The 27,415-nt window shown below is 45.0% G+C and overlaps 5 protein-coding genes across 9 annotated transcripts in view; 3 read left to right on the top strand and 2 right to left on the bottom strand.

Annotated features, from left to right (window-relative positions):
- Positions 1–49: 49 nt before the first annotated feature.
- LOC110485568 (putative splicing factor YJU2B) lies at positions 50–5,233 on the bottom strand. Of its 4 annotated transcripts, none has more exons than XM_036942339.2 (11): positions 5,149–5,233; positions 4,818–4,862; positions 4,198–4,251; positions 3,976–4,058; positions 3,843–3,898; positions 3,673–3,733; positions 3,412–3,554; positions 2,848–3,020; positions 2,008–2,146; positions 1,631–1,823; positions 50–1,259 (listed from the first exon to the last, which is right to left on the bottom strand). In XM_036942339.2, the coding sequence occupies exons 2-11, from the start codon at positions 4,818–4,820 to the stop codon at positions 881–883; spliced, it is 1,284 nt and encodes a 427-aa protein (XP_036798234.1). In that variant the 5' UTR covers positions 4,821–4,862; positions 5,149–5,233; the 3' UTR covers positions 50–880. The 4 variants fall into 4 exon arrangements, with proteins under 4 accessions (XP_036798234.1, XP_090051698.1, XP_036798235.1 ...); XM_090195572.1 differs by having other exon boundaries at positions 5,010–5,221; XM_036942340.2 differs by having other exon boundaries at positions 5,035–5,221.
- A 5,971-nt stretch (positions 5,234–11,204) lies between these two features.
- Positions 11,205–12,668, top strand: LOC118940349 (persephin-like). The gene is made up of 2 exons (XM_036949208.2): positions 11,205–11,370; positions 11,720–12,668. The coding sequence occupies exons 1-2, from the start codon at positions 11,292–11,294 to the stop codon at positions 12,202–12,204; spliced, it is 564 nt and encodes a 187-aa protein (XP_036805103.2). The 5' UTR covers positions 11,205–11,291; the 3' UTR covers positions 12,205–12,668.
- A 181-nt stretch (positions 12,669–12,849) lies between these two features.
- Positions 12,850–17,051, bottom strand: LOC110515826 (WD repeat domain-containing protein 83). Of its 2 annotated transcripts, none has more exons than XM_036949205.2 (9): positions 16,777–17,051; positions 16,531–16,646; positions 16,182–16,302; positions 14,555–14,660; positions 14,271–14,319; positions 13,935–14,061; positions 13,774–13,841; positions 13,435–13,658; positions 12,850–13,215 (listed from the first exon to the last, which is right to left on the bottom strand). In XM_036949205.2, exons 2-9 carry the CDS (start codon positions 16,631–16,633, stop codon positions 13,045–13,047), a joined length of 969 nt encoding a protein of 322 aa, XP_036805100.1. In that variant the 5' UTR covers positions 16,634–16,646; positions 16,777–17,051; the 3' UTR covers positions 12,850–13,044. The 2 variants fall into 2 exon arrangements, with proteins under 2 accessions (XP_036805100.1, XP_036805101.1); XM_036949206.2 differs by having other exon boundaries at positions 16,786–16,947.
- Positions 17,041–20,241, top strand: wdr83os (WD repeat domain 83 opposite strand). Its single transcript, XM_036949209.2, has 4 exons — positions 17,041–17,229; positions 17,466–17,571; positions 18,487–18,584; positions 19,801–20,241. Exons 1-4 carry the CDS (start codon positions 17,180–17,182, stop codon positions 19,865–19,867), a joined length of 321 nt encoding a protein of 106 aa, XP_036805104.1. The 5' UTR covers positions 17,041–17,179; the 3' UTR covers positions 19,868–20,241.
- A 6,059-nt stretch (positions 20,242–26,300) lies between these two features.
- Positions 26,301–27,415, top strand: part of cacna1ab (calcium voltage-gated channel subunit alpha1 Ab) — a 311,077-nt gene continuing 309,962 nt past the window's right edge. The window contains exon 1 of the mRNA XM_090195564.1: positions 26,301–26,991. The gene's annotated coding sequence lies outside the window, so the exon portion shown is untranslated. The remainder of the gene's footprint in view (positions 26,992–27,415) is intronic.

The raw sequence follows: 27,415 nt of genomic DNA, 5'->3' as shown, positions 1-27,415 counted from the left end.
TTGATCATGGCTTATAGTTTCTATAAAGAAAATACAAAAACAACATTGATTTACAGCGAGACCCGCAAAGGCCCAGATATTTATCAGATTCATGTATTACCAAGAGCAATGTGGACATACACTGCATATCAGAGGACAACTGTTTATGACATTCGCATAATCACTCCACTCTGTAGAATACACGACTTCTACACAAATCAATACAACTGGAAAACAACATCTCGTCCATGGTTATTTAGGGTGAAAAGATCCCGTTGTCAAACACATTCTGTACCTTCAGTCCCAGTCTCACACACACACACAATTTGGCCATAGAGCAAACTGTCTCGTAGCCGGTTTACACCAGACTGAATGCAGGGCTCACCATTGTTTCAATACACATAGAAAGTGGGTACACATGGATGCACATCACAATGATAACATGTAAACCAAACAGGAGACAACTTAGTCATTTTGAATACATTCTATTGACACAGAAGTGCTACTGTACCTAGCAAAATAGTGTCGCAGCGATTGCTAACTAAACCATTTTAGCAGGCTAGCTTATCATTTTGGCTCACTATGGGGCAAAACAATTCGCAAATGTACCATTAATTAGCCACCGCAAAATTTATTTTGCTAGCAAACACTGCAGCGGGTTCTATGACATCTCCACTTTCCAAGCATATTGAGCTCAGCATTCAGTCTGTTTTAACCAGGCTAAAGGTCTGGTTTGTCTAACACAAAGTCAACAGTCCATCCTCATACTCCTAGGTCTGGCTTCAGGTTGATGTTTACCATAGCTACAGATCTAGGATCAGATTCCCCTCCCCCAACCTTAACTATTTAGTGGAGGAAAGTCAAAACTGACTCAAGATCAGCATCTAGGGGAAACTTGACCCTACACCCCGGGGTCGGAGTCGGAGGAGTCACTGTAGTCTGCAACCAGTGACGTCCTCAACACCCCAGAGCAACCACTGTCATGGTCCTCCAGTACTGTCCCACAATCCTCTCCTTTCGATCGTCCTCTGTCCTCTTCTTCTGTTGTGGTGTTAAGAATCTGCATCTCCAGAGATCTCATGTGAGTTTCAACCATTTCCTGTCTCTGCTCAGGCTGTGCAACTCCCAAATCTGTCCCCCCAGTCCTTTGTGTTTGTGCAACCTGTAACTCCTTCCCCTCCGGCGAGAGACTGTTTCCCAGATCATTGGTTCCTGGGTCTGAGTTCCTGCGTGTGACTGTAGCGCAGACCTCTGGTTTGTTCCCAGAGCCCTCGGTCTTCCTGTGGATAACCACACACACACACACACACACTATCAATCAACTGTGTAGAAAATATGGTGAACACACTGCAACAGGTTAGCACAACAAAAAGGTGGCTTAGGTTACATGAACATTACTGGGCCTGTTTTCACAAAGCGTTTCAGAGTAGAAGTACTGATCTAGGGTCAGCTCCATCCTGTCCATGTAATCTTATTCATTATGATCCAGAAGGGAAAACTGATTCATACATAATGATGTTGATAGATCCACTAACATTCATGTAAATTGTAAAGTCTTTTGACTAGTTGTGTGTTGGGCCCAAGGAAGATTATCTGTCGTCATTGGCGTCAGCAAATAGGGAAATTCTAATTCACCCATTCATTGACCTACCTCCTTATGAGACTGTGTGGGTTAGGGGAGGAGACTTGGGGACCCAGGGCTTTGGCCACAGCAGCACCTTTCCCCTGTAGGCCCAGCTTCTGAAGAAGGCTGCCTGCAGCGCTACCTGGTGGCAGAGTGGGGGAACTGAACCAGGAGCGGCTAGAGATCTCCTTCCGCTTGTAGTTCTGCCTGTCATCGTAGGCTAGAGGAAGGGGATGAGGAGAGGATGGTGTTCTTTTATGAAAAAGTAGTGTGTGTGTGTAGTTTGTGTGTGTGTGTGTGCACGCTTGCCTGTGATATAGTGTGTATGAACAGTGTGTGATTGAGAGAGTCTGGTTTAGAGTGCATTATTATTCTCTGTGTGTGTGGTGTACATGCCCACTTACAGTCAGGAGCTGTGTAGGTGAGCAGTGCTGCTAGTTTCTTGTCCTCCTCTTTCTCGGGCAGCAGAGGGATGGACAGATTTGTCCTCTTTCTCACGGCGTTGTCTTTCTCCTCCTCCTCCGCCATCACTTTCTTCTCAGTCTGCGTATTAGATCAGTGGAGATGAACAGTTAAGTCAGCAGCCCTAAAGACAGACCTACACCTATCCACCCTATTTACACAACGTCCCATTGAGATACATCTCCTTTACAAGGGGCTTCTCGCATCCTCGCCGCCTTTTGAACCATACTGGAGGAAAAACTCCCAAGGTCCCTCCACACTGACCTACTTCTCCAATGTGTTTTAAGGAGGCAAGGACAAAGGATACGAGGAATCAAGGAAAAACTATTTGACAAAGAGTCCAAGTAATTCCATGGGCGAATCCCAATCCTCTCTCTTTCCTCCTGAAGTGTGCACTCATTCCAAAGCATTGGATTGTGTAGGCATGGCTAGACTAGAGGGAGGCGAACAAGTGTACACTTCAGGAGAAGGGTAGAGAATCTAAATGTGGCCTCGAGTGCATTGTAAATTGTAACTACTTCGCTACTATGGCCTATTTATTGCCCTACCACCTAACGCCATTTGCACACACTGTATATAGACTTCCTTTTTTTCCCTATTGTGTTATTGACTGTGCGCTTGTTTATTCCATGTGTAACTCTGTGTTGTCTGTTCACACTGCTTTGCTTTATCTTGGCCAGGTCGCAGTTGTAAATGAGAACTTGTACTCAACTAGCCTACCTGGTTAAATAAAGGTGAAATTAAATAAATAAACAGTTATGATCTGAATGCAGTGCATTTACCCTGAACTTCCTGCGGAGCTTGCTGTTGAGTATGAAGTCGTCCTTCCATCCAGCCTGATGATCCTGTAGCTCAGACAGAGAGGGAAGAGCCTTCCTCAGTTTCTCCTTGTCCTTACCACCATGGTCCAGCTTATACATGGGGTCTGTCTCTAACTTCTCCTTCTCACTACGCTCTGGGGAGACACACAGAGGGAGCAGGGACAGGAAAGGGGGGGGGGGTATAGGGGGGTGGTAGAGAGAGGGAAATAAGGGGGGTAGGTGACAAAAGAAGAGAGCACATGAGAGATAAAGGGAAGACAATGAGGCCTAAGAAATGAGCAGACAAGACACTGACATGGAGGAATAAAGGAACTGATATCAATAGTGCCATTGTTGGAAGAGAATTGGAGTCCATTCTGTTTTGGGGTTTGACGTATTAAAGAATAAGAGGTCGGGACTAAAAGGTGGCTGAGAGGCCAAATGTCATTAGTTGCCAGGGATGAGGATGTTCGTTGTCGGCCATACCCCATCCTTCTTCTCACACACCTAACAGAATGTAAAGGTCAACGAGGAGAAATGAGTTACCTGTAGTGAGGATCTGTTCATTGTCAGCCATGTCCCATCTCTCCTCCTTCCGCTGCGCGCCGCACACGATGACGTAATCACAGGTGGCCGGGTCTGTCTGCATCTCAATGTAGTTCACACACAGGTGGCACTTCATCCGGAACCTGAAGAGGAGCACACAGGTAAACCAACACAGATGTATGTATTGGCCTTCAGTGTGTGTGTGTGTGTGTGTGTGTGTGTGTGTGTGTGTGTGTGAGATTGAGATGTGTCTGGTCTCACCTGTAGATTGGCGTGGTGTAGTAGTTCCCCACTTTCTTCTTCTCAGCGTTATAACGTACACCTGAGTGACACAAATGTATGATAAGAAATGGCTGTAATTGATTATGTTTCTGAAAAAGGAAAACATATAGCAACTTGGTTGAAAACTGAGAATGGACGAGAGAGCTTACCCATGCCGATGTGATTCTTGCAGCCATCACACCAGATATTATAGGGCATCTCAAACCTGTGAAAATACATAGACAAGAGTCAGTTTCCTGTAACCCTCCTGTAACCACTGAATTTGATGTTTGTGTTACTGACCGGATGATGAGGATACCCTGGGACAGTTTCCTGGCCCTCTCTCGTAGAGCATGGGTTCCATGGTAACCATTGAGGGAGCCATGCTAGAGAGAGGGATGGGGAGAAATGGAAAGCGAGAAAAGAGTCAGAGTGAGAACAGGTTAAGAGGCTCACGTGTAGACTGATTTCTTAAATCCATTAACCTATCTATTATATGTGATGATGGTCAGTAGTCATATTTACCTTCTGTGGGTCGAAGTCCGGAGGGTAGTAATGGTTTTGTCCTTTCCTCTCACCCTGAGAAAGGAGATATGGAAAAGGAGGAAAGTGTGAACACCTAGTAAGTATTCAACACACTAGTAGTTAACAGTGCTCTTTTGTCCACCACGGGTGGCACCAGATTCTCTCTACATGGATAAGGGGGAATAACTAGTCAGTTGTACAACTCCTGCATTTAACCCAACCTTTCTGAATCAGATAGGTACTGCCTTTAAATCAGCATCCTCGTCACGGGACCCAGTGAGCAGTTGTTGTTGGGGGTTAGCTGCCTTGCTCAAGGGCAGAACGGCAGATTTTTCCACCTTACCGGCTCGGGGATTCGAAACAGCGACCTTTCGGTTGCTGGCCCAACGCTCTTAACCGCAAGGCTACCTGCCGCTCCAGTGGGGCTTCCTCACCGAGGAAACCTGGTGCCACCAGTGGGGCTTCCTCACCGAGGAAACCTGGTGCCACCAGTGGGGCTTCCTCACCGAGGAAACCTGGTGCCACCAGTGGTGGACAAATACTAAAAGAGCTCATTTACAAGGACACTAATGTTCGCTACTAGTGTGTTGAACACATTTTGATGTGGCCTGGCAACTTACCATGTTGTTAGCTTGTACAGCGCACTAGAAGATAGCCTTTGTCACCTAGGGGAGAAAACACAGGGTCATAGCTTCGTTTTTGTGTTTACAAATGTTTGCACACCTTGAAGTTAGCCATCTAACTTAGACGTTCGAAATAAGATAGCTTATTTACAAGCACAACCGCTAGCATAGCTAACTAGCTCACGCTACCATCTTGAATAATAAGCCAAACAACCGTTTTAGGAATGTAACAGGAGATGTGGGCCCATAATTAACACGAACTGTAACCGAAACATAACTGTTTTCGAAGAAAAACAATTGAGATATCACAAAGTAGCGTGCTCCTTACGGTTTTCCAAAGCATTAGCTAGCAGAACAAAATCGACAACAGTGCATACACAAAAACGTCACTTCCGTTTTGTGAGAAACGTCACACATTGGTGTCTGCTTTTTTTAATCGTCTCTGATTAATTGTGCCTGCACAAAGACTTCTACTTTTTGTGAAGATATTTTCGTATACTTATTTTTGTACCCCAAGACCCATTGGAAAAGTCCACAACTATGACAATTCACCTTTTTACCTCCCTCCTCCGTTGTAAGTTGTTATGATGGAAACCAGAGCGTCCATCAAAGTGAAGGGACATGGGCAGTCAGGAGACAGGCCAAAACTCCTGGATAATATCAACATAACTCAGTTAGCATAGGCACTGGACTCTGGAGAAACCTCAGACTGTGTGTGTCTGCCAGGGGGGTTAGTTTTGACCTGGTGGATGTGCCAGAGACGTGAGGGATACCCACTACAGGTGTCTCCCTTAACAGAGAGAAGAAACAGTCTGGCAGGTAATGACTGAGAGTGGGAAAATGTATTATCTCCATAATCATTCTATTCTGGATGTTGGTGTGACCTGGGTCAATACAGTATGCCAATTAGGCCTAGGCCTATGATAGAACAAGACTGTCTCTCCAGCTATGAAAGGATTTTTTTTCCGAATTTCACATATCTCTGAATATGAAAATGTTTCCCCCACCAAAAAAGATTATAAAAGTAGCTTTTTAGGCTACTGACTTCTATGTCAATTTGTATCTGCCCCTCACTCTCACTGTTTTCCTTTTTAATAAAAGCAATGACTACATTGGAAGAAAAGAGGCATGGCCAGAGAAGAGGTCTGGGGAAATGATGGGCTACTGTCTATCAAGGATCAGGTGATTAGGACTGGAGGGAGGGATGCAGGGTAAGGAATGGAAGGGAGAGGTCAGGGATACAGCAAGAAGGATGGATGGAGGGAGGGAGGGATGCAGGGTAAGGAATAGAAGGGAGAGGTCAGGGATACAGCAAGAGGGAGGGAGGGAGGGAGGGAGGGAGGGAGGGAGGGAGGGAGGGAGGGAGGGAGGGAGGGTAAGGAATGGAAGGGAGAGGTCAGGGATACAGCAAGAAGGATGGAGGGAGGGAGGGATGCAGGGTAAGGAATGGAAGGGAGAGGTCAGGGATACAGCAAGAAGGATGGAGGGAGGGAGGGAGGGGTGCAGGGTAAGGAATGGAAGGGAGAGGTCAGGGATACAGCAAGAAGGATGGAGGGAGGGAGGGATGCAGGGTAAGGAATGGAATGGAGAGATCAGGGATACAGCAAGAAGGATGGAGGGAGGGAGGCAGAGATGCAGGGTAAGGAATGGAAGGGAGAGATCAGGGATACAGCAAGAAGGATGGAGGGAGGGAGGGATGCAGGGTAAGGAATGGAAGGGAGAGATCAGGGATACAGCAAGAAGGATGGAGGGAGGGAGGGAGGGAGGGAGGGAGGGAGGGAGGGAGGGAGGGAGGGAGGGAGGGATGCCGGGTAATGAATGGAAGGGAGAGATCAGGGATACAGCAAGAAGGAGGGAGGGAGGGAGGGAGGGAGGGAGGGAGGGAGGGGGGGATGGAGGGAGGGGGGGATGGAGATGTTGTAGGTGGAAGGAGGGAGGGATCAGGGATAGGGCGAGACTCAAAAAGGATGGATGGAGAAATAGATGCTCAGGGTGGATGGAGGGGGGGATGGAGACAGATGGAGGGATAGAGAGAAAGAGATTCTCGGTGCAGGTGTCTATCTGATCCAGATTTACGTTGTAAACAGCATTCCGAAGTTTGATATGCTGTGGCATTGAGTTTGACATTCCGTGGATAAATCCCCTTAGAATGCTTCCCATTACAGGAACGTTGCTCCCATCTAACATTCCTGCCCGGCACAGACAGACAAGCCCTATTTGGGCTGACCCAGAGAGACCAGCCCTCTCCGCGGTCCAACCACCACCAGGAATGCACAAGCCAGCAATGCTCAGGAAGAGACATCGATCTGACCTGTCTGTCTATCAGTCTGTTAGTACCATGGATCCATCCCTTCATCAGTACATGTCTCTATCACTCTATCAGTCTGTCCAGTGGATCCCTCCGCGATCTAGGCCTAGATTACTCTATCATTCTATCAGTCTGATAGAAAGGATCCCTCCTCCTCTAGGCCCAAATGGGCCTATCAGTCTATCAATGGGACATCTCAGAGAGTGATATGTCTATTGCCAGGAATTTACAGACAGCAACCTCAGGAATAGCTATCTCCTAAACCAGTAGAAGCCCTTACCGAGTAGGATAAGTTCCCCTAGTCATGGTCAGTTTTGCATCTTTCTCCCTTAATGGTTCAAGTTAGCAGGCCATGTTGGGGGGACGTTAGCTCAGTTGGTCCTAGAACTGTGCTTAGAGAGCCTGTTGCACCATCAAACAACACTGTAAGCCCATCAGACACAGACAGGCAGACTCTGAACCCTTCCAAGAGAGTTTATCTTTATTTACTGCTCTACACCAAACGTTAGGAGAAGAGATTTGAAACAAATGTGTTTCCACTGATCCCTACAGGGCCTGATCCAGTTGTGTTTTGAACCTGGGCCAAGCAGTCTGGTAGTTGCCGGGAGAAAGACTGCTCTAAGATCAGTTGAAGTATGTTTCTCTGAGGTTAATGGTTATGATTTGGCAGAGTGAGACTGATCCAGAGTGGCAATATCTGATATTGAAAGGTCTGTAGATCCCCTATAAACAAGTCACCTTCACAGTAGATCAGCTGCGTAAGGTAGAGGCTGGACACAAGGTAGCCAATAAGCAATGCTCAACATTGTTATCAGACATTACTACAGTGCACAATTAGTAACACCATCAACCATTGGCTCGGTGTAAGGAGTAAGGATTTGACACTGCAGTGACTGGCCTTCCGAGATGCTTTTGTGATGAAGGCATCATATCGAATCGGGATGACCGGCGTTTAACTCAGAGCTTTCTCTCCAGGTGAGACATCAGCACTCCGGGTAAGAGACGGAATACAGAAAGAAGCTCGCAATACACATTCATCTCCCGGTTAATCCTCTCGGAAAACATGGAGCGTGAGAGGGCAAAGGGCCTGACACATTCCTTCCACCTCCCGCCCCGGAGAAAAGGATGAAGATGGAGAGAGAAAGAGGGAGGAGAAGGAGGAGGAGGGATACAGTGATAGAACAATCCCCTTGGTATTTCTCTTGAAGATATGGTCTGGAATTTAAAGATGTCTCAGGTAGAGAGGAATGAGAAGAATCTGACAACAGTGTCATGTCAGGAAAACATAACTCATATAGGCCTATACAGACAATGGTGTATCATGCATATAGTATGAAACAAATGTTTATTACACTTCATGTTTCGCATAGGGTATTTGGAAATATCACTTTTAGCCCAGCAAGGCCATAGAGTCAGCTAGGTTTGATTGACAAATGTCTCAGCTGCTTGTTTGAATACCAGAAGGCAGAAAGACACCAACCAGCGGATGACAATGTCTATGAGTCTTGTCTGTGTCTTGTGCTCCTTCTCAGTATAGAAAATTGGACACATGGTTTTCCGTAACCATGCTTACTCACATCATATTTCCCTCTGAGTTGTAGGCTAAGTCACTGTCTACACCATGTACCATTCTGTAGCTGTGGGCATTTACACATTCCTGCACGGTCAGCATGTTCAATCCCAAAGCCTCTCAAGTCTTCCTACTTCTGTCGTCACTGATTCCAGACAGTAACATAAATACACCAGATTGTATCTGATCATACTTCTGATTTTCTGCCTTACTTTAGCTGTTACTGAGGTATTCTCCCTCCCCTGGCCTGGTGCTACACTACATAGACCTACCATCACACCTTAGCTGTTACTGAGGTATTCTCCCTCCCCCGGCCTGGTGCTACACTACATAGACCGACCATCACACGTTAAAAGACCAATTCATTCAATTTCTTACATGGTGTTGTCCTAAAGTCAGTTTTCGGTAATGTGACCATTAGGGTTCTTACTAATTGCGTAGCGTGTATTTACATTGCCTTAAATCACAGAAAGAACTTCTCCGGGTAGAGGAGGATGGAGAGACGTGGAGCGGAGACGACTGATGTAAAAAACAGAATGTGTATAATGTGTAGGTTTTACAGGAGCTATGTTTAAACCTTAAACAGTCTGTCTCTCTCTTCAGAGGCAGGAGAGCTGTATCAGGCCTGACCTGGAGTACGTACAGTATGTCATCATGGAGACAGTACATGAATGGTGCTGAGAGATGCAGGGACAGGTATTCTGGGTAAAGTAATGGATGATGATGGAAGGAGAGAAAAAGTGAAGAGCAAAAGTAGTAGAGAGTGGAATCGACTCAGTCGTCTTGTCACTGTTGATGATCAGGATGTTCACCTAGTGAGAAATGTCCAGTCATACGGTCCGTGAGGGCTTAAAGACGTCATTGAGAGTTTAGACAAGAGACTTGAACGCATATCCTCAAACATCATTAGCTTCCCTTTCCCACCAGGAGGGTTAGTCACCAGTTAGATGTGGTTTGTGTCACAGTCATCACATGATGGTCAGCAGCATCAAAGCATTCATGAAAACTCTTAACAGTCTGGAAGATTATTGTCTGAATTGGTCACTGAATAAACCCTCTGAATCAATGCAGTCTGACACACACACACACACACACACACACACACACACACACACACACACACACACACACACACACACACACACACACACACACACATACAAGCAGAGAGAGAGCTGTATTGGCAGGTGAGCTGTTTCTCAATATCCCTCGTGGACACACACATACACACACACACAAAAGAGAAGGAATGAAGGAATGATAGCTGATGTCATCTTGATACAGTGTCATATTAGGCCTAGACTACATGCTTTCTTCCGCCCATGGGCTTATTTGGTTGTGATTGTGAAAAGACGGTTTGGGCGCCCAGTGTTTTTCCATGTTACAGATACTGACTGACACACACTCACTCACCCACACACACACCCACACACACACACACACACACACACACACACACACACACACACACACACACACACACACACACACACACACACACACACACACACACACACACACACACACACACAAGCAGAGAGAGAGAGCTCTATGGGTAGGTGTGTGTGTGTGTGTGTGTGTGTGTGTGTGTGTGTGTGTGTGTGTGTGTGTGTGTGTGTGTGTGTGTGTGTGTGTGTGTGTGTGTGTGTGTTAGAGGGCCAGATGGGCAGGGTTATGGGGCTATTCCATTGGCAATCTCAATCAAGCCCAGCTAAAGTATTTGAAATGATTTGGTCTGATAATGTGACCTGACAAGCCCACATTTCCAACCAAATCCCTGAATTTATGGAAGAAGTTACTGAAGATCTGGGAATGTCAGTCGCCAGTCTCGGAATGTCCATTAAAATATCTCCTGTCCTGTTTTTTTCCTTCTTCTCTTTTTTAATTACGACCATCCCTTCCCTCTTTTATTTCAACTCTTTCTTTACTGACCCGAAAGAGACAGAAATGCATTCTTCGCTTTCTGTCTCATTTGAACATTGACCTGGTGGACTTTTTACTTAACTGTCTATTTTTCTATGTCCTCAAGTCAGTGTCAATCCCCCAGGTCTTTTGTTAATATTACACCCCCCCTCGCTCCCTCTCTCTCTTTCTTCATCTGTTCAAGTGGTAGTTCTGCGTTCTGCCTAGCATCAATTGCCAACCAACTCAACCTCTGACCAGCCTAGCCCGCCATTCAACTTCAAAACAGCTTTAAGTTATTAGCCTCCAGATTTCATTTTTCCCATGAAGCAACCTTTGCATCCATCGGAAAACACCTGGGCCCTCAGAACTAAATTTATACCTGTTAAATATAATCCCAATATGACACATTTCTTGGTCAAACACCCATCCAACAATCAAACCGCTAACCGTCAAAACTCAAGTGAGTCTACGGGCTTGGCGCTTTGGCGAGGAACGGGTTAGTGTACCCCCCCCCCCCCCCCCTCTGTTTCACCCCCCCACATCCTGTCTCATCCCCCCTTCTTTTCAGAGGGATATATAATGGAGGTTGGGACTCTGTTGCATCTCAGCATCACTCGTAGACACTCATCCACTGTTCAATCGTTTACTTAGAGAGGAAGAGGGATCAACATAAGAGAAGAGGGGAGATATGAGGTCTCTACTGAAGCTGGTTGTTCTGCTGTTCTGTGTCCAGAGAGGAGAGGGACACTGGATGCGCTCACTACTCGGTAAGGATGGATGGGGGTCACGACTCACGACCTTCGACATTGGAGATGGGACAGGATAGAATTTTTTCCTATTTTCTTCAGTTTTGTACTGGGTTATATGTATCTAGATATTGTTGTGTACTTTGAGATTGGTTTACATCAGGATGATGTTTGACACTGGGACTTGAGTGACAAGGCATACACAGTCACTGGAGAATTTTGAGACCATATTGTGTGATTTCTGTTCTGAAGTTTTTCTGTAGGGTAGCACTGACTATCAGTCTACTGCAGTCTATAGTGTAATGCAATCTGGTCCAAGCTGGTGTGATGAGTTTTTTAATAACCCTCTCTCTTTATCACCATTTTTCAGAGCAGCGAGGCAAAGCATCATCCTCCCCATCAGAGGAGGAGAGGAGAGGTGGAGGAGGAGAATCCAACAAAGGGAACGACAACAATAAGAACACAGAAGGTTCCGGATTTGGAGTAGAAGACCAAAGGGGTTCCGTCCCATCCCCAGCCCCAATCATCCCAATCCGGTCCCGCCGCTCTTCAACCCAATGTCGTCTCCGCTCCATCCTCCTCCAGGTACGAGAGCTGGGTCTGGGCTACGACGCGGACGAGACCGTCCTCTTCAAGTACTGCAGTGGAGACTGTCCCCGTGTCCGCTCCAACCATGATCTGACCCTGACCAACCTGCTCCTGAGGGGGGCCCTGCCCGAGCAGAATGGAGAGCTGAGGCAGAATGGACCATGCTGCAGGCCCACCCACCACGAAGATCTAGCCTTTTTGGATAACGCCCATCGCTGGCACAAGGTGGAGAAGCTGTCGGCTGCAGGGTGTACCTGTGTGGGTTAATGGGGAGGAGCTGGACGTGAAGGGGGAGGGCCTGAACATTGACTTTTGGGCCGTGGCCATTGGCTGTTCAGAATGCAATGGGAGCGGCATAGAGGCTCAGGCTGTACAAAAGGAGAATCAGGAGGAGAGATTACAGATGTAGCTAGAATTTGCTAGAAAGAAATGCATTCATTTTGCGTATGTATATTTATATTTATTTAAAGTTGCTTTGGGGGAGTTTTATTATTATACCAATGACGTTGAATGGATCTTATTTTGCTGCATAGATTAAATGAATAGTGGTTAACACTATGGTTGATTGTTGAGTAAAACTGAAAAAAAGGTCCTCAGCAAACCAACCAGGTATTTATGTAAAATAAATGATTTATTTATTTGAGATGATAACTGTATGATGCTACTTAATTTATTTTGTCCATGTGACATGTTCATATGTACAACTCGTAATAAAGACAACCATATCTACATGTTTTATGACCAATGTTGGTGAGTGATATCACATTTTCCCTCATGGCTACTAAGAAATATATATTAGAGCCTATGGTTCATTTGGAGAACACAAAGGGCTTATTCCAGACTCATAATTTACAAAACATTTACAATGAATATTAAATAAAACATTATTGATAATGCTGGGACATCAGCAGCACTTTCATTCATTTATTCCATATTTTAGCCATGGAAGCAACAGCATGTCACTTTTCAACCACACAACCATTTCCCTCAACCGAACTCCGATCCCTCACCCTTAGTCAAGAACAGGCAGTTCAGTACAGTAGGGAACTCATCAGTTCTGACGATATCATGACTCTTTTCCTTTTTGTTATGTCCACCTAATGATTACTATGCTTTCTCCTGTTGAACAACCACCACGTCCTCTTCAGTTTCCTCTGGCTCCGCCCCCCACACCTGGACACGCCCCTCCATGGCTGTGAGGAGGCGGGTCTCCGAGGGGTGGAAAGACAGCGATTGGACGACAGCCTTCCCGACTGGCAGCTTCAGCATCAGAGAACCCTGAGAGAGAAACAAGAGATGTTCAAAGAGGGAAATAATCTAACACCAATAGGCACACATACCAAGTCCTTGAATCTGCAGCTGTTGACATTTACAGATACTGCTGTGCTATTCCGTTTCAGATACGCATCCAGTTAGCAAAATCAACCAATCAAATCAATTCATTTTGATAGGTAGTGGAGCTATCTATTAGATGAACAAATCCTCCATCCCTCGTACCTCTACCAGGTCCCAGCAGTACACGTGTCCGTCTTCAGAGCAGCTCAGGACGTGAGTATCCTTACTGGACAGACAGCAGTCCAGCTTGTAGCCCTTCATCTTGTGTCCTGTGTACTCTCCCAGCATCTCCCCTGTGCTCTTGTCCAGTAGACGCACGGTGGAGTCCAGGCTGGAGGTCAGAGTGCACTGGCCGTCCGCACTGAAACACACACACGTGATGGGGCCTGGAACACAGAGACAAACACATAACAAATCAATGCGACTCAGGGTGGTTTAGGTACAAAAGTTAGTGATAGTTAGTACAACAACTAGTTGGTACTAGATAGACTAGATACTGACTGTTGATGAAGTCCACATGCAGCTGGCCCATCCGCAGGTCATACCGTCTCACTCTCCCGTCCACTGACCTGGAGATAGACATGAGATAGAAAAGATGCTTAGAGGACTCTTCTATAAGAATGAAACTGAAATGAACAGAAAGGTTCAGACTTGGTACTGACCCAGTGAGCAGCTCGTGTTCAGACACCTTCAGACTGCTGACACCATCTTGAGCCTCGTCCAGAATCTGGATGGGGTCAAATTTTCTGGACCTGGTGTCCCAGCAGCGCACTGTCCCATCTATGGAGCCTAGAGACCGACACGAGCACGCACACACACACACACACACACACACACACACACACACACTCACACACACAGTCACACACACAGTCACACACACACTTGAGGTGGGTCCTGTTGTGGATGAGCAGGACAATGCTGAAGCCACAAACCTGGTTGTAGAGGTGACTGAGATGCACTTTGCTGAGGAAGGACGGAGGAACGAGAAAACTCACCAGATAAAATGACTGTAGCTTCTTCATTGAACTGGACACAGTTTACTTTCTGCAAACAGAGAGACAGACCAGAGCCATATCCATGTTAATAAACGGCTCCAGTTAGAAGTTTAGTTGTTGTATTCTTTCCTGTCTCTATTCCTTCAACATAAACATCTCTTTCTATATTTTTTTCTGACCCACCTGACCTCTCCTACCCGCCTCTTTCCCCCTCCCCACTTTCTCTAAAACTCCATCTCTCTCTCTGTGACACAGGAAAATATAGTTGTATTGTTTTCTCTCACCCCAGCGTGACCCCTGAGTTTCCGGGTGACCTGTCCCGTGGCGACGTCCCAGAGGATCACCGTCTTGTCCGAGCTGCAGGAACACAGCTGGCTGTTGTCATAGGAACTAGGGAAGGAATCGATGGTAAGACACACACCATTACCTCAGATCATATTCCCCCAGGGGCCCAGAGGCAGCAGGGAGACAGTGAAGGACAAAGCAGGCAGATGGATAGAGGAAGACTACACAAGCAAGCATGTAGATGGATCACATAGAGAATGACCAGCAGAAGCAAGACTGACAGAGAGTAAAGGACACAGAAGGCAGATGGAGGATAGGGGAACTTAAACAAGAATACTGAATGAGTAAAAAATGTGCTACTTCTTATCTATCTATACAGTATGTCTCATTTCTAATGCATATCTCCTACTTCATATAGGGGAACATACAGGCATTGGCATCTGCATATAAGCTAGCTATCACACTGAAAGAGAACGCTTAGTGAAGTTAAGTGCTTTCCACTCAATCAGATCTAGGATCAGCTTTATTTAACTCAAATTTGGCCTTTACCAAACACATTCTTCAATAAAGTATTCCTCAATCAGCTGTCTGTATTGCTCCAGAGCAAGGGTCTCCATCAGGCAGATCTACCAGTAGCTCTCAGCCCACCTGTGAGTAGCTCGCCAATCAATTCTGAAAGAGCATTTTTTAAACGTGTTCCATCGCAAACGGTCATAAACATAAAGCTCCCGGCTACTATCCAATCAAATCCACAGTGACATTATCCCACCCCTGGTTAGCCACCACTGCCTTCAAAATCCAAACTTAGCACAATATCTGACAATTCATTTCCAGCAATATTGCTGTCTGTTTAGTGCACGCGTTTGTCTATCACTCTGTTTGCAGGACATTTAGCAATGATGATAACCGTCTTGTGGGTAGACAGAAAGACTTTCCCCCAAAACTTTCTCAATGAAATGTTAAGTGCAAAGTAGGCTTACCTGACAGAACTATATTATGATTATTTGTGTCAATTGTTTTGCAAACCCTGCCATGACGTGCTGCAGCAGTTGTCTCAGCAGAAACATCGCTCAACTGACACATTCCCCTCTTCACTAAAACGTTTCAATTAATTGGTTTTTTTCAGACCAATTTTTTTCTTCAGATGTGATTTAAGCACTGACATGGACTCAAAACATCAATTTTCAATGTTTCTCTTTGAATAATTGTAATATTGAGAGTAGTTTTACAAATGATTTTACGAGGTATATTGACATAAAACACATCTGTTGAACACCTAGGACCCCAGGAAGAGTTGCAGGTCTCGTGACAGAAAAGGTTGGAGACCCCTGCTGTAGAGACACCAAATCATCACTTTTTGCACAGTTTTGGAGACTACAAAAACTCAAATCAGATTAAAAAATTTACCTAACTCAGTGGAGATTAAAGGGATCTCCAGAGTAAGCCATTCCTGAGACCGGGTCTGGTAACTCGTACCTCTGCAGGTTAACAATTAAGTAACGTACCACAGAAGTTTATGCAAGAGGGCTTTACAACCAAAAAGAGTGCAATGCATCGATCTACAAGACTTCAAAGAGGGCCAGCTTACTTTCTGATATAGGTTTGTGTAATAATACAGATACTGACCCATCAGCATCTAGAACCTCGTATCCATGGCCACTGTACGTCTTCAGCAGTGTCCCTCGACTTACACTCCACAACTTCAGAGACTTGTCACTGCCGCAAGACAGCAGGTAGTTACCATCAGCTGAGAAGGAGAGGGGTGGGGGAGAAAGAGACAGGGTGGGGGAGAAAGAGACAGGGTGGGGGAGAAAGAGACAGGGAGGGAGAAAGAGGTGGGTCGAGAGAAAATGAGAGGATGAAAAACACCCGAAACGCGTTATGTAGATACAGCCTCTCATGACATACACAAGCAGCTCCAAGTAGAGCAACAGTCAATGCACCTCACGGTATGGGTGTTTGTTTGAGTTCTCACCATTGAATCGCACAGCTCTTACAGCCCCTTGTTGGCAGTCTATGGTCCTGAGAAGGTTTTGGGGGAGCTGAGGGACCTCAGGTTTGGGCTGGGGAAACGACATTTCACACTTCTGCCTGTAGAAAGAGAGGTTGAAACATATAGCTATTATTTTTCTCCTGACTTGAGGATCAACTACGCTAACGTTAGTAGTGGAAAGAGCAAGTGCTATGGAAAGAGCATCATGGAACTTGGATAGATATCTACCTGAAATACCTTGCTTGTTCACTTTAGTTTGATGAGAGAGCAATCATTAACTGACTCATATTGATTTATGTTAGCTAACAGCAAACGAACAAGTCCTTTTTTCCCCCCTACAGTTTATGCTCCAGAATGTTCATATTTTTGCAAATGTGTGGTTTACTTCCTGTCTGTGATAATCGTTTCGTTCCGGGTAAAAGCATTTGTGTCAAAATAAAAGTCCGAACATTCTCCCTCCGCATTGATAGAGTCCTTCGCGTCCTTTAAAGCATTTATTTTGAAATGCATTCATCGCACGGCGGAACTGATAGGCCCCGCCCCTTCATTCGCCCAGCTAGCTGACGGGTCCCACTCAACACCGTTTTGCCACTAAATTAATCCTTAAAAATATCTCAACAAGAAGGACATTATGTCCGCAAACAACATGTCAGGCCCACAAAGGGTAAACAAAATTATCCGGTGAGTACAATTGAGTAAATGTCGTTGGGTTTGCGCGCTAACGAGATAGCTACTTAGCTAAATCACACGTCTTCAGCACTATTCTAACGCGATTATAGACTAGCTAACAAGCTAGCTAGAACGCCTGTCATTTTGTGAACTAACTAGATGTTGTTACACTGACGTATAGCTAAGTACGGTAGCTAGTTGCGTTATTTGTGGTAGGGTCATTCATATCTTGGTTGTTGTTGTTACAGATACAAGCCCCCCAGCACGGAAGCAAACCCCACCCTGGAAGACCCGACTCCAGACTACATGAACCTACTCGGCATGATCTTCAGCATGTGTGGCCTGATGCTGAAGGTGACCCAGAGACATCTGTTTTTACCACACTGACACACACACACAGACAGACGACCTCGCCCCTCCCCCATTAAGAGTGTGTGTGTGTGTGTGTGTGTGTGTGTGTGTGTGTGTGTGTGTGTGTGTGTGTGTGTGTGTGTGTGTGTGTGTGTGTGTGTGTGTGTGTGTGGTAACCTCCCAAAGGAGAAGTTGCCCCACTGTGTTCCCATTTATGGGACTAAAGTCTACCACCTGGGGGCCAACTCCAGCCTTTCAACTGAGTGGTTTATCCTAGAAGGGTGTGTGTCCCCAAATCAACTGGAGCCAGTACTTTCTGTCACATATCCCTAATTGACTGTGTGTGGTGCTGGGTGATACACCGTTACACCCACCTAGGTAATGTGACGGTCTACTACTCTACGATTGGAGTTAGTGGAGTTGATGAAAAGTCCAGCACACCGGTAACCTTGACGCTACCAACTATTTAATGGCTCTTTTAATCAACACCTTTCCCTCTGCTGCCACTGAAATCAGTCCTAAAATGTTATGTAGGGCACCGGTGTCCCTGTGCTAGCATAGCAACGTATCTTCCTTCACTCTCCCTGTCCTCTTACTGAGCTCGAACTAGTGATCCTCTGCTTCTCAAACACACATGACCGCCCGCTTGACAACATACTAGCCAGTTGCGCCATCGAAAAAGGCACATATTCAGCAATGCTAATGGTGACATTTCAAGCAGTGGATTGAAATTGCAGTATGATCTTAACCTGTTACACGTAGGCACATTATCTTACACCATACATTAGTAACTGTCTGGCTATGCCACAGCACTTCTACAGCCTCATGCAGAAAAGCTGACACACACACACAGCGCATTATAAAGTATAGTATGTGGGTCATTCTGTGGTCCTTAACCTTCTGTGTTGTGTGTTTCAGTTAAAGTGGTGTGCGTGGATAGCAGTGTACTGCTCCTTCATCAGCTTCGCTAACTCACGCAGCTCCGAAGACACCAAACAGATGATGAGCAGCTTTATGTGAGTAGAACAAATATGTCTCTCTCTGTCTGTGTGTGTGTGTGTCTCTCTCTGTCTGTGTGTGTGTGTGTCTCTCTCTGTCTGTGTGTGTGTGTGTCTCTCTCTCTTTGTCTCTCTCTGTCTGTGTGTGTGTGTCTCTCTCTCTTTGTCTGTGTGTGTACACGTTCTGTCTCTTTTATCAAGTCTCATATTTTCAACCTACCCAGGTAACCTACCCAGGTAACCTACCCAGGTAACCTACCCAGGGTCTGTATGCGACTATGAGGGCGAGTGAAAGAAAAGTGTAAAAAGTTTCTGCTATTATGCCAAAATGCAGAGTTATCTATTATCTGTCTCATAATGGCTCACTGTTAATGTGTTAACTGTAATACCAGGACGCAGCAGGAAGTTAGTTTGGCAGCTCTTATTCTGCCTGGGGTGTATTCCCTAGGAACCAAACGGAGGAGGGACTTACCTGAATGTGTCCAATAAAAAACACTTTTCATTTCTAAATGTTTCCGTTGCAAAATGTTTTGCTACGGATTGCGCTAATGAATGCACTCCTGGCAATAAAACTAAAGACACCGGAAGTTAGTTTGGCAACGCTCGGCTCTACCTGGCATTGTGACATGCGATGGGCTCAGCTTTAATGTCCAAAAGCTTTTAACATTGACCTCCAGGTGTTGCATTTACCCATAACAATTAACTACAGCAGATAATACCACTCACTTTGTGGGAGCGTGTGTGTCTGTGTGGCATTTTTCCAGGAAAAGTAGTGTGTGTGGCTCTGCAGGTAAAGTAGAGAGTGTCAGGACATCAGTAGTAGATGCCTCCCAGTCCATCACCTAGATTAGTTTTTTATTAAAGATTGTCTCTATGCCCTCCTGGCTGGTAACACAAACTGTGTGGATCAGCAAAATGTTGTACAAGTGTTATATGCAGCAAATGCCATATAGGCCTAATCACAATGGAAAAATCTGAAGTTGTATTATATATATATATATATATATATATATATATATACTGATCCAAGGTCGGTTTGGTTTTTCTTTTATAGTGAAGGTTAAGATCTAAGGGATGGTAAGCTGATCCTAGATCTGTGAAAAAGAGGACAAAGTGTAACCACCGAACCTGAAGGCACTGATGCTTCTGCTGAGCAATCTCTTCAATATTTATTGCTAATTAATTTTTATTTTCTCTCATCCTTTTTTTTTCTTCAATCTCTTCTTTCGATCAGGCTGTCCATCTCAGCCGTGGTGATGTCATACCTCCAGAACCCCCAGCCCATGTCGCCACCGTGGTAACCAAGGACCAATGGCGGGGGGGCCTTGCAGGAGAGGGGCGGTTCCAGACTGAGAGTGGGAGACGGACTCCTGACTCGTCCACTGACCATCTGGGAGAGAGAGAGAGAGGGATGGATGGATGGAGACAGAGAGGGAGGAGGGATAAAGATGGATGGATGTAGTCAGAGAGGGAGGAGAGATAAAGATGGATGTATTGAGAGGAAACACAACGCTGGACATGAGGCAAGAACAAGAAGACCAGGTGGTCCTGGTTATTCTCCAAAATCTCTCTCTTCCTGGAGATATTGCAGGTTTTCTATTGAATTGTCTGATTCACCCGCTCGCTGTAAGCTGAGGTCTAGTTGGAAATAAAGATGGAAGGTTTTATAAAGTCACTGTGTTTTGTTTGTCCTGTTCCATGTGTGACGGGGGTCACTGTGCTAAGCTGTACCGTGACCACCCTCATGAAACACCTTTAGCCAGCTGTGCCACCGAAAAGGTACAAGTTGGATTGGTATTCCAAGCCGAGGAGTTTAACCAATTCAGGTCTGTTACACATGCATGTTCTGATAACGTCTTGGATCTTTAGGCCCAAACACCACTGCCTTCCAATATCTGACCCAAGAGCTTACATTGAGCAACTGTTATGAAAGTGACTGTGTGCCTCTCTAGGCAGTCAGAAATGTGTACAGTCTCACTCTGCAGTTTAGCTCTGGGAATGGCTACCTCAGTCCTAAAAGGTCCCCCCCACCACACTCACACACAGGACATAAACCCTCACTCAAGCCCTCAGTCTGTCCCTGTCTAATCACTATCTAGGCACTGCTCTCCACCACACGCTCTCTGCCTCCAGACTGTGTGTGTGTGCCTGCTAATGACAGAGCAGAGGGAAAGGCAGAGTGGGGAGTCAGCCGGATCTGAAGCTGATTTAGTGGACTTATAACTCACGTCTGACCAGCCTAAGGCGGATCAGCCCCAGCAGAGTGGGCACTTCTGTGTTCGGGACACGTGCCAGAGACAACCGGTTTCAACAAACTCCACTGAATTTTTCTCCTGATTTTGCACTGACTTGGTGGGGGGATCGAAATGCCAACTGGCACCTTTTTGAAAGGGAGTAAATGAGTTTTTCTGCTTTGGTAGTTTATTGCTGTTTTCGCCCCTTGTTGTTCCCATGTGGGCTTTCAAAACACAAATTGGACTGTTTTTGGAAGGTACCTTAACTAACTTTTGCTCTGACTTTCCCAATCTTCTTTATTGTATCAAAATTCAGTTGTCCAACTGCATTAAGTCTTCCCCATTTAACCCAACACCTCTGAGGTGTAGGGGGCTGCCTTAATCAACATCCACAGCTTACAAGGACCAGTGGGTTAACTGCCTCGCTCAGGCGCAGAATAACAGATTCGATCCATCAACCTTCCAGTTGTTGGCCCAACGCTCTAACCGCTAGGCTACCTGCTGCCCCGACAGAAGAAAGAGAGAGGATATTGAATTTGTTGCATCTGCAGTTATCTCCTTTTTTGATCAGTGGGGTGGGTGTATTTTTTGGGTTATTAAAATCTTGAATAGAACAGAAAGGCCCCGCACACTGAATATGCTCCAAATTACCACTTGTGCTGCTGCTGTAGGCCTATTGGAGATGTGTTGGAAAACAATGATTGTTGATTACCATTGACCACTAGAGGGCGGAGTTGCTTTACAAATTAGCAAGCAATGAGCATCTCATGGTCTGGCTTCATCCCAAATGGAATTCTATTCCCTATATAGTGCACCACTTTTGACCAGTCCAGTAGTGCACTATGTAAGGAATAGGGTGCCATTGGGGACAAATCCTTCATGAAAGAACTGGCTCACTTCAGGACTGATCTCAGACAGTATGGATTAAAACACGCAAAACTCCTAGCACATAACTCTTTCTCTTGCTGTCTCCACTCTTTTCTCTCTCTTCCTCTCTCTCTTTTCTCTTTCATTCTCTATCTGTTTCTGCTCTCTCTTCCTCTGTCTCCTCTCTCTCTTTCTCTCGTTCTCTCTCTTGCTGTTTCTGCACTTTCTCTTTTTCTCTCTTGTTGTCTCTGTTTCAGCTCTTTTCTTTCTCCCTCTGTCTCCTCTCTTTCTGTTTCTGCTTTTTCTTTCTATCCCTCTCCCTCTATCCCTTCTCTGTCGCTCTCATTCTCTCTGCTGTCTCCCTCTTGCTGTTTCTGCTCTCTCTCTCTGTCTCCACTCTCATTCTCTCGCTCTCTCTCTCTCTCTCTCTCTCTCTCCCTATCACTGTTTCTGCTCTCTCTCTCTCTCTCCCTATCACTGTTTCTGCTCTCTCTCTCTCTCTCCCTATCACTGTTTCTGTTCTCTCTCTCTCTCTGTCTCTCCCTATCACTGTTTCTGCTCTCTCTCTCTCTCTCTCTCTCTCTCTCTCTCTCTCGCTCCCTATCACTGTTTCTGCTCTCTCTCTCTCCCTATCACTGTTTCTGCTCTCTCTCTCTCTCTCGCTCTCTGTCTCTCCCTATCACTGTTTCTGCTCTCTCTCTCTCTCTCTCTCTCTCTCTCTCTCTCTCTCTCGCTCCCTATCACTGTTTCTGCTTTCTCTCTCTCCCTATCACTGTTTCTGCTCTCTCTCTCTCTCTCTCTCTCTCTCTCGCTCTCTGTCTCTCCCTATCACTGTTTCTGCTCTCTCTCTCTCTCTCTCTCTCTCTCTCTCTCTCTGTCTCCATTCTCATTCTCTCGCTCTCTCGCTCTCTCTCTGTGTCTCCACTCTCATTCTCTCGCTCTCTCGCTCTCTCTCTCTGTCTCTCTCTCTCTCTCTCTCTCTCTCTCTCTCTCTCTCTCTCTCACATACATTACAGAGTCCTACTGAAGGTTACGGTGTAGTAACAGGTACATGCAATACCACCGTTCTGCTTCACCTTCTTTTATCAAACCATACAATACTCTCTTTATCTCTCATTCTCTTCTCATCTCTCTCTTTGCTCCAAAGAGAGACTGATGAGTCAGACTGACACAGGGTTTGTCCCAAATGGCATCCTATTCCCTACACAGTGCACCACTGTTGACCAGGGCCCGTAGGGGAATAGGGTACCATTAGGGATGTGGCCACAGAGGAAGAATGAATGAAGGTGAATCGTGATATTTGTCTTAAATTCGTATTCTGGCACTCTTTTCTCTTGGTCCCCCTAATGGATCCTATTGTGGGACACGGACCACTTACGCACATCATCTAAATAGGCCCGTAAACAACTGGTCGTGTGTGTCCATGTGTCAGAGGGCCCTTACAGGGTGAGTGATTGGTGACAGGGCTGATGACGAGGAGAGCCTGACTCAGCGTCTTGCCGACACACACACACACCCCCTCTGCCGCTCCGCTCACTGCCAGCAGGGCAGAGATGTAACCTCCACTCTGGAAATTAGCTATGTGGGCCATACACACACACTAGATGTAACGACACACACACTCACATAAAACACACACACTCTTTCTCTCTTCCCCTGTTTATCCAATTTATCTTATCTTGCACTTGTCATATAGAGGGGTTCATGTAGAATGATTCATGTAGAATGATTCATGTAGAGTGGTTCATATAGAGGGATTCATATAGAGTGGTTCATGTAGAGTGATTCATATAGCGTGATTCATGTAGAGTGGTTCATATGGAGTGATTCATATAGAGTGGTTCATATAGAGTTATTCATGTAGAGTGGTTCATATAGAGAGGTTCATATAGAGTGATTCATATAAAGTGGTTCATATAGAGTGATTCATATGGAGTGATTCAAACAACACAGATCACAACACTTCAGAGAGCACACTGTGTCCCAAATGGCACACTATTCTACAGTGTACAAAACATTAGGAACACATTCCTAATATTGAGTTCCAATCCCCTCCCCCATTTTGGCCTCAGAACAGCCTCAGTTCGTCAGGGCATGGTCTCTACAAGGTGTCAAAGTGTTCCACAGGGATGCTGGTCAATGTTGACTCCAATGCTTCACACAGTTGTGTCAACTTGCTGGATGTCCTTTGGATGGTGAACCATTCTTGATAAACACAGGAAACTTCTGAGTGTGAAAAACCCAGCATTGCTGCAGTTCTTGACACACTCAAACCGGTGCGCCTGGCACCTACTACTATACTACTACCATTGTCTTGTCCATTCACTCTCTGAATAGCACACATACACAATCCATGTCTCCATTGTCTCAAGGCATAACAGTCCTTCTATAACCTGTCTCCTCCCCTTCATCTACACTGATTCAAGTGGATTTAACAAGTGACATCATTAAGGGATCATATTACAGCTTTCACCTGAATTCACTTGGTCAGTCTGTCATGGAAAGAGAAGGTGTTCCTAATGTTTTGTGCACTGCTTCTATAGTGCAATACCCTACGGGCCCGGTCAAAAATAGTGCACTACATATGGAATAGGGTGCCATTTGGGATGTATACCAAACTAAAGGGTCTTTGATCGTGTGATATTCAACAGAGGTTGGATGTGGGCGAGCCCCTACTGTGTGTCACAGGGATATGGAAACAACTGGCAATAAGGTGGACACATTTAGACTAGAACAACTGCAACATACACTATCATAGTTAAACATTACCCATAGGTATAGTGGCCTGTTATTGGTATAGTAGCCTGTTATTGGTATATTAGCCTGTTATTGGTATAGTAGCCTGTTATTGGTATAGTAGCCTGTTATTGGTATATTAGCCTGTTATTGGTATAGTAGCCTGTTATTGGTATAGTAGCTTGTTATTGGTATAGTAGCCTGTTATTGGTATATTAGCCTGTTATTGGTATATTAGCCTGTTATTGGTATATTAGCCTGTTATTGGTATATTAGCCTGTTATTGGTATATTAGCCTGTTATTGGTATATTAGCCTGTTATTGGTATACTAGCCTGTTATTGGTATATTAGCCTGTTATTGGTATACTAGCCTGTTATTGGTATATTAGCCTGTTATTGGTATATTAGCCTGTTATTGGTATATTAGCCTGTTATTGGTATAGTAGCCTCTTATTGGTATATTAGCCTGTTATTGGTATATTAGCCTGTTATTGGTATACTAGCCTGTTATTGGTATATTAGCCTGTTATTGGTATATTAGCCTGTTATTGGTATATTAGCCTGTTATTGGTATATTAGCCTGTTATTGGTATATTAGCCTGTTATTGGTATACTAGCCTGTTATTGGTATATTAGCCTGTTATTGGTATATTAGCCTGTTATTGGTATATTAACCTGTTATTGGTATAGTAGCCTGTTATTGGTATATTAGCCTGTTATTGGTATATTAGCCTGTTATTGGTATATTAGCCTGTTATTGGTATATTAGCCTGTTATTGGTATATTAGCCTGTTATTGGTATATTAACCTGTTATTGGTATAGTAGCCTGTTATTGGTATATTAGCCTGTTATTGGTATATTAGCCTGTTATTGGTATATTAGCCTGTTATTGGTATATTAGCCTGTTATTGGTATATTAGCCTGTTATTGGTATACTAGCCTGTTATTGGTATATTAGCCTGTTATTGGTATATTAGCCTGTTATTGGTATACTAGCCTGTTATTGGTATACTAGCCTGTTATTGGTATATTAGCCTGTTATTGGTATACTAGCCTGTTATTGGTATATTAGCCTGTTATTGGTATACTAGCCTGTTATTGGTATATTAGCCTGTTATTGGTATATTAGCCTGTTATTGGTATACTAGCCTGTTATTGGTATATTAGCCTGTTATTGGTATATTAGCCTGTTATTGGTATACTAGCCTGTTATTGGTATATTAGCCTGTTATTGGTATACTAGCCTGTTATTGGTATACTAGCCTGTTATTGGTATATTAGCCTGTTATTGGTATATTAGCCTGTTATTGGTATACTAGCCTGTTATTGGTATATTAGCCTGTTATTGGTATATTAGCCTGTTATTGGTATACTAGCCTGTTATTGGTATATTAGCCTGTTTCGTATTCTCTTTCTCTTCAGGCTTGCTATTTGTATTATTTCTCTCTCATGTCTCTCTTCTCTCTCTCTCACACACACACACACACACACACACACACACACACACACACACACACACGTACCCATGCACATACACACTTGTATAACACACAATTCAGTCCCATTCAACATCTCATTTTCCCTAACCTAAACCTAACCCTTACCCTAACCTTAAGACTAACCTTAACCCAAAAAACAAATTATTCTAACACTAACACTAATTCTAACCTTAACCCTAAACCCCCTAGAAATAGCATTTGACCTTGATCTCCCCAGTTGGTCCATTTTTGTTCGTTTACTATTCCTGTGGGGTTAAACACGTCCACACGTACACACGTACACGTACACACACACACACACACACACACACACACACATACACACACACACACACACACTATCCTTCATGTGCTCTCCCCAGGCTCAATCACTGAGGTATATGAACTATGCAACCTGTTCCTTGTGTGAATGTCTCTCCTACTCGGCGCGGGTACGCGCACCGAGAGGTAGCCGGAGCACGTACGTTGATTTCTCTCGAACAAGAGAGGAGTGAACGCACATCGCATTTTCCATCATACACCACACACATGCTGCAGGCTCTCTCAAGCTTACGATTCCAGCCAGAGATCGAGACGAGAGAGTGACAGAACGAACAATTGTCTGACACTGAAGCACGGACCAGAAAGCGACTGAGAGGAGGACTATAGAGTAGAGAGAGAGAGAGGGGAACGGGAGATCATTTGACCAAATATGCCTTAAAAGCCATTTTCGGAGGTCCGCCTGCGTGCCCATTGATTACATGCTCGTCCTTTTATTTATTTATTTTTATCAACATTTTGATTACAATTTCTCGGTTGTTTGCTCTTTGAGTCAGTGACTGGCACGTTACGGGATGTGTTACGGAATTTGAAGATGGAGTTTTCCTCCCCTGTAGTGGATACGGTGCTGTTCCTCGTCTCGTCCTCCGGTTCATCTCAAGGTCCTACGGTCAGTTACAACTGCACCCCGCCACCCGCGCTACGAGCCGCATTTATTATCCCACAGGTGCGCTCTTCCTGCTGTAGACCCCTCCTCCACGCGGCGAGGTCAGGTCAGGACCCTTCCAAAACTCTCCATTCTGGTTCGACGATAACCACCAACTGTCAGGTAAGAAGACATTACATTCAAATGTTCATTTCAGTAATTCAACGACACAACATTGAACCGAACCGTCCACTATTGTCAATTTGACACCATTCTATCGCCTGTCACACAGCATTTTGATGGATTCGACCACACAAGTATTCAATGTGAAAATTGTGATTTGGCTAGAAGATAGTAGCACGCGATATATCTGAACGTGTTTAAACGACGATAGCCTGGGGAAACTATTACAAGTTTCAGATGATAGGTTGGAACAAAATACACATTTGACTGCACTTCGAAATCAATAGGCAAAACCAATATCCTTCTGTTTAGGATATTGCGGTAAAAGAAGAAAAAGCTACATCGATTCAGAACCCCTTGTGATTGGTTTTAGGGCAAGGCCACCTCGGTGTGTTGGCAGTGCATAATGAACATGGCATGGAGT

This window comes from Oncorhynchus mykiss, chromosome 13 (genome assembly GCF_057628025.1).
Source record: "Oncorhynchus mykiss isolate SJ-2025 chromosome 13, ASM5762802v1, whole genome shotgun sequence".
Lineage (NCBI taxonomy): Eukaryota > Metazoa > Chordata > Actinopteri > Salmoniformes > Salmonidae > Oncorhynchus > Oncorhynchus mykiss.
This window is presented reverse-complemented; position numbering and strand designations above follow the sequence as displayed.

Excerpts from the sequence above, each read along its gene's own strand:
- wdr83os (XM_036949209.2), top strand. The coding sequence starts at position 17,180 with ATGTCCGCAAACAACATGTCAGGCCCACAAAGGGTAAACAAAATTATC. Across the intron at positions 17,230-17,465 it reads AGGGTAAACAAAATTATCCG|ATACAAGCCCCCCAGCACGG; the intron begins GTGAGTACAATT and ends TTGTTGTTACAG. Across the intron at positions 18,585-19,800 it reads CAGATGATGAGCAGCTTTAT|GCTGTCCATCTCAGCCGTGG; the intron begins GTGAGTAGAACA and ends TCTTTCGATCAG.
- LOC118940349 (XM_036949208.2), top strand. The coding sequence starts at position 11,292 with ATGAGGTCTCTACTGAAGCTGGTTGTTCTGCTGTTCTGTGTCCAGAGA. Across the intron at positions 11,371-11,719 it reads CTGGATGCGCTCACTACTCG|AGCAGCGAGGCAAAGCATCA; the intron begins GTAAGGATGGAT and ends ACCATTTTTCAG.
- LOC110485568 (XM_036942339.2), bottom strand. Across the intron at positions 3,899-3,975 it reads CAGGGTATCCTCATCATCCG|GTTTGAGATGCCCTATAATA; the intron begins GTCAGTAACACA and ends GTATTTTCACAG. Across the intron at positions 1,824-2,007 it reads CACCTACACAGCTCCTGACT|CCTACGATGACAGGCAGAAC; the intron begins GTAAGTGGGCAT and ends CCCTTCCTCTAG.
- LOC110515826 (XM_036949205.2), bottom strand. The coding sequence starts at position 16,633 with ATGTCGTTTCCCCAGCCCAAACCTGAGGTCCCTCAGCTCCCCCAAAAC. Across the intron at positions 14,661-16,181 it reads GAGGTTCTAGATGCTGATGG|TTCCTATGACAACAGCCAGC; the intron begins GTCAGTATCTGT and ends TTCCTTCCCTAG. Across the intron at positions 13,216-13,434 it reads ACTGCTGGGACCTGGTAGAG|GGTTCTCTGATGCTGAAGCT; the intron begins GTACGAGGGATG and ends TTTCTCTCTCAG.